The 5573-nt window shown below is 46.4% G+C and overlaps 1 protein-coding gene across 1 annotated transcript; it reads left to right on the top strand.

The window, feature by feature from the left end:
• Positions 1–764: 764 nt before the first annotated feature.
• Positions 765–5141, top strand: LOC140191100 (uncharacterized). The gene is made up of 2 exons (XM_072248190.1): positions 765–814; positions 3825–5141. Exon 2 carries the CDS (start codon positions 4069–4071, stop codon positions 4915–4917), a length of 849 nt encoding a protein of 282 aa, XP_072104291.1. The 5' UTR covers positions 765–814; positions 3825–4068; the 3' UTR covers positions 4918–5141.
• The last annotated feature ends 432 nt before the right edge of the window (positions 5142–5573 follow it).

Consider the following 5573-nt stretch of genomic DNA (forward strand, 5'->3'; position numbering starts at 1 on the left):
CAACAGGCTCCGGGACAGCTTCTTCCACCAGGCCATCAGACTGATTAATTCATGCTGATACAATTGTGTTTCTATGTGATACTGACTGTCCTGTTGTACATACTATTTATTACAAATTACTATAAATGGCACATTGCACATTTAGATGGAGGCGTAACATAAAGATTTTTACTCCTGATGTAAATGAAGGATGAATGTAATAAAGTCATTTCAATTCAATTCAAAGAGGGGCCAGCATGAGGCGGGGCTTTGGGGCTCTAGAAAGTGGTAGGGGTCAGAGTTTCCAGGGAGGAGGAGGGAATTAGACCGGGAGGATGCAGCTATAAGTGAACTATCAGCAATATTTGAAAAAAAATGTTGGTTATTTTTGCAAAATGCCAGAGGAACTCAGCAGGGCTAGGCAGCATCTGTGGAGAGGAATATACAGTCACTCTGGGCCGAGACCCTTCATCATACCTATCCTGTTCATTCCTCTGCTTGATCCTCTGAGTTCCCTCAGCACTTTGTGTGTGTGTTGCTTTTGTATCTACACTTGTAAGTGGGTTGGACATTGATATGTGACACACGCGATGCCGGTTGATATTGAGTATATTGTTTGCGGGAGCTTGCTGCGTTAAAGTAGCTGCGGAGTATTTTTTTAACATAAAAACATTGTTTGGAGGTATATGAAGGTTTGCACTATGACTATGTGACATAGAACCGCCACCCTCCCCAGAAACCTCCGCCGTTCAAATGCGCAGGCGTATGGGTCGCTGAGCTCCCGAACATCGCGCATGCGCGTAGTGCACAAAAGGCTCGGGAGGACTACGAGCAGGTAGGAGCGGCGTTCCGAGCGAGAATATTATTAGAACTGGCATATGCACTGCGACTGAGGGAAAATTGTTGCGAACTTCGGATACACCATAGCCGCGCAAACCGGGACAGTCTCGGTCCTTTCTTTCTGTTTCAGCACTAGGATCCGTACCTGGGTCCCGGAAAGCCTTCGGCTGACGAGCGAAGGTCCCGGCGCCATTTTATCGGCGCATGCGCATTGCTGGGACCCGGGCGGGTAGACGGGTCTCTGGTTGGTGGGGCTTTCTGGGAATAGAGGCAGCCATGGTTGGGTTAGTCATCGTCTACCCCGCCAGTCCGTAGATTGTGTTTGGAAGTGTGGGATGAGGATGGATCTCTCAGACATTGCCGCGCTTCACCTGTCTAAATTCAAGTATTAGGAAATCGGAATAAGAAGATAGTTACGTGTTAATCTCAATGAAGAGTTTACCTTGCAGTGAATGAAAATGTCAATTAGTGCTGCACGGAAAAAAGAGTAAAATCCTTCCATCAGCTTTAGTTCTTGAGAAAAATCTCTTTTATTTACCTCATCTTGTTCTGGACCTTTCTACCCAAGAGAACATGTTTTGTACCATTCTTGTTGTGTACATAAACAACAGGAATTCTGCAGATGCTGGAAATTCAAGCAACACACATCAAAGTTGCTGGTGAACGCAGCAGGCCAGGCAGCATCTGTAGGAAGAGGTGCAGTCGACGTTTCAGGCCGAGACCTGGGACGAAGGGTCTCGGCCTGAAACGTCGACTGCACCTCTTCCTACAGATGCTGCCTGGCCTGCTGCGTTCACCAGCAACTTTGATGGTCGTTGTGTACATAATGACATCAAACACTTTTGTCCTAGATAACAAGCGACCTGTAGCTTTCATATTGCAAAAGTGCCACACTTCAATAACCATGACTACTGCCCTTCCCTTTGCATTCATTAGCATTGCTATCAATGAATTCACCACTGGCAATCAAGTGGAAGGGTCAAACTAATTAGAAAGTCTCTGGTTGGCTGCCATTGACCAGTGGTGTTCCTGAGGAGTTAGAATTGGGACCATTACTTTGTCAGTGATTTGGATAATGGAAAATGGTAGATGGAGTACAGTGATGGGAAATGTATAATCATGCATTTTGGTAAAAGGAACAATAGAGCAGACAGTTATCTAAATGAGGAGAAGGTTCAAACATCAGCGGTGCAGAGGGTCTTAGGAGTAATCGTGCAAGACCCCCAGAAGGATAATTTACAGGTTGAGTCTGTGGTAAAGAGGGCAATTGCAATGTTGGCATTTATTTCAAGGGGAATAGAATATAAAAGCAAGGAGATAATGCTGAGCCTTTATAAGACACTGGTCAGGTCAATAGCTTTGGGCCCCATATCTCAGAAAGGATGTGTTATCATTTGAGAGGGTCTAGAGGAGCTTCACAAGGCCTGTTCTGGGAGGGAAAAGGTTAACGTATGAAGGGCGTTTGGCAGCTTTGGACCTGTACTCTGGAATTTAGAAGAATGCGTGGGGATCTCATTGAAACCTAACAAATGTTAAAAAGACTAGACAGGGTGGATGTGGAGAGGATGTTTCCTATGGGGGGGTATTCAGAACTAGAGGGCACAGTCTCAAAATTGAGGGGCGACCTTTTAGAACAGAGGTGAGAGGGAATTATTTTGGCCAGAGAGTGGTGAATCTGTGGAATGCTCTGCCACTGACTGCGGTGGAGGCCAAGTCCACGGGTATACTTAAGATGGAAATTGATCATTTCCTGATTGGTCAGGGCATCAAAGGATATGGTGAGAAGGCAGGTGTGTGGGGTTGAGTGGGATCGGGGATCAGCCATGATGGAATGGTGGAACAGACTCGATGGGCTGAATGGCCTAATTTTGTTCCTCTGCCTTATGGTCTCCAGGAGCAGCCGTGTAATCGCAAATGCTCTTCGTAGCCCTGTGGGTCGTGAGCAGAACTTGAAGTAATAGGTACTGAGAGAGGCAGATTGAGACAAGTCACTGTTTGAAGACTAACAGAAATGGCCATTCTGATAGACAATAGGTGCAGGAGTAGGCCGTTTGGCCCTTTGAGCCAGCACCGCCATTCACTGTGATCATGGCTGATCATCCACAATCAGTACCCTGTTCCTGCCTTCTCCCCATATCCCATGACTCCACTATCTTTAAGAGCTCTATCTAACTCTTTCTTGAAAGAATCCAGAGAATTGGCCTCCACTGCCTTCTTAAGCAGAGCATTCCACAGATCCACAACCCTCTGTGTGAAAAAGTTTTTCCTCAACTCCGTTCTAAATGGTCTACACCTTATTCTTAAACTGTGGCCTCTGGTTCTGGACTCCCCCAACATCGGGAACATGTTTCCTGCCTCTAGCTTGTCCAATCTCTTAATAATCTTACATGTTTCAATCAGATCCCCTCTCATCCTTCTAAATTCCAGTGTCTACAAGCCCAGTTGCTCCAATCTTTCAACATATGACATTCCCGCCATCCCTGGAATTAACCCAGTGAACCTACACTGCACTCTCTCCATAGCAAGAATGTCTTTCCTCAAATTTGGAGACAAAAACTGCACACAGTACTCCAAGTGGGGTCTCACCAGGGCCCTGTACAGAGAGAGGAAATCAGAGCATTTGATGGTCAGTCTGGATGCCTGATCCGTGCCCAGTTAAAAAGAAAATTTGTTCCTCCAACTTGGGCTGAACCTCACTGGAACACTGTTAAGTCAGAATTCATCATAGAGTAAAATGATCTAACCTGAAAGATTGTTCTTCACCCATTGAAGTCTTTTGCAAATCTTTTTACAGGTTAGAAATGGCAAAGGATTAGTGGATGGTAATTTCAAATGCAATGATATGCCTGTTTTGTTCTCCCTGTCCAGATGTGTAAGGAGTAACCACGCATTTCCTTTCTAATACCAGTATATCTGCTGTTGAGCTTTGGAGATGACGAGGTATATCATCTGCTGGAAATGTGCTGTGCTTTGTCTCTGAAATTAAGTTTTCTCTTTTAATTCAGTGAAATCCCACTGGAACCTGGGTGCTGAGAAAACTGCATTGATTGTGTGAGGGACTCACTGCATCTGACTTGATGAATTGCCAGAGAGTTGGTAGAGAACTCTGAGAAGGGATTCTGTCACTTATCCCACCTGCAAACACCAGTGAAGCCACACTGGGAAGCGGCCGTTCACCTGCTCAGAAAGTGGGAAGAGATTCACTCAGCCATTTGACCTGGTGGCACACCAGTCAGTTCACACGGGGCAATGCCGTTCATCTGCTCAGACTGTGGGAAGGGGTTTTCTCGGTCATTTCAACTGAAAGTACATCAGCGAATTCACACTGGGGAGAGGCCGTTTACCTGCTCAGACTGTGGGAAGGGATTCACTCGGTCATCTCACCTACAGACACACCAGCGAGTTCACACTGAGGAGAGACCGTTCACCTGCTCAAACTGTGGGAAGGGCTTCACTCAGTCATCCAACCTGCAGAGACACCAGCGAGTTCACACAGGAGAGAGGCCATACATCTGCTCTGAATGTGGGAAGGGATTCACACAGTCATCTGACCTACTTGCACACCAGTCTGTTCACTCTGGGAAGAGACCATTCACCTGCTCAGACTGTGGTAAGGGATTCACTCGATCATCTGACCTACTGGCACACCAGTCAGTTCATACTGAGGAAAAACCATTCACCTGCTCAGACTGTGGGAAGGGGTTTCCTCGGTCATCTCAACTGAAATTACATCAGCGAGTTCACAGTGGGGAGAAGCCATTCACCTGCTCAGATTGTGGGAAGCGATTCACTCACTCATCCAATCTACAGACACACCAGCGAGTTCACACTGGGGAGAGGCCATTCTCCTGCTCAGACTGTGGGAAGGCATTCACTCAGTCGTCCCACTTACTGGCACACCAATCAATTCACACTGGGGAGAAACCATTCACCTGCTCAGACTGTGGGAAGGGGTTTCCTCGGTCATTTCAACTGAAGGTGCATCAGCGAGTTCACACTGGAGAGAGGCCATTTACTTGCTCTGAATGTGGGAAGGGATTCACTCAGTCATCGAACCTTGTGACGCACTACCGAGTTCACACTGGGGAAAAAATTTAAATAAGATGTAAATTGGATATTTAATCATCGCAGTTGCTGAATCCAGAGGCAAGATCAAAAGTGACTGCTGTTTTGAACTCTGTAATTACTGCTGCTGCTCATCACACCCAGTTCTGCACCCTGGACACTGGGCATGGGAGGAGTCTCTTCTGCTGGTGTTCACCTTTACTGGGACTGGAGTTTAAGGTTTGGGATCTGTGACAAATAAATCAGTTCTATTTTAATCTCTGTCTCAGGTACTTAGTGAATCTACAACACACCCAGTGTACATTTAGGGAGTTAACTCAGCCCTGTTGGTCCCTGCCTGTGTGTTTGTTCCACAGTTCTTTTCAACATCCCTGCTGTTCACCTCTTGTTGTCCTTATGGTGTTGGGTGCCAGTCACCCCTCTGTGAGTGAAGAGGTTTCCCATGCACTTCCTGAATGACTTTCTGCAGACTGAAGAAAATGAGCTGACTGCAGTTATGTCTGACGTGTCCTTCAGTCCTCTGGGCTCTTGGCCAAGGAGGAATGACATGTGGTTATTAACTTCCTTATTCCCTATTAATTTCAAACTGATTGGTCATTTTCACTGCTTCTAAACGGCTGTGTCTCACACAGCTGGGTTGCTCGAATATACCACTATCCCCTAAAATCTGAAAGCAGAATGGGGAACCA

This window comes from Mobula birostris, chromosome 32, assembly GCF_030028105.1.
Source record: "Mobula birostris isolate sMobBir1 chromosome 32, sMobBir1.hap1, whole genome shotgun sequence".
NCBI classification, from domain to species: Eukaryota; Metazoa; Chordata; class Chondrichthyes; order Myliobatiformes; family Myliobatidae; genus Mobula; species Mobula birostris.

Bases quoted from the DNA above. Each gene is read 5' to 3' on its own strand.
- LOC140191100 (XM_072248190.1), top strand. From the start codon at position 4,069: ATGCCGTTCATCTGCTCAGACTGTGGGAAGGGGTTTTCTCGGTCATTT.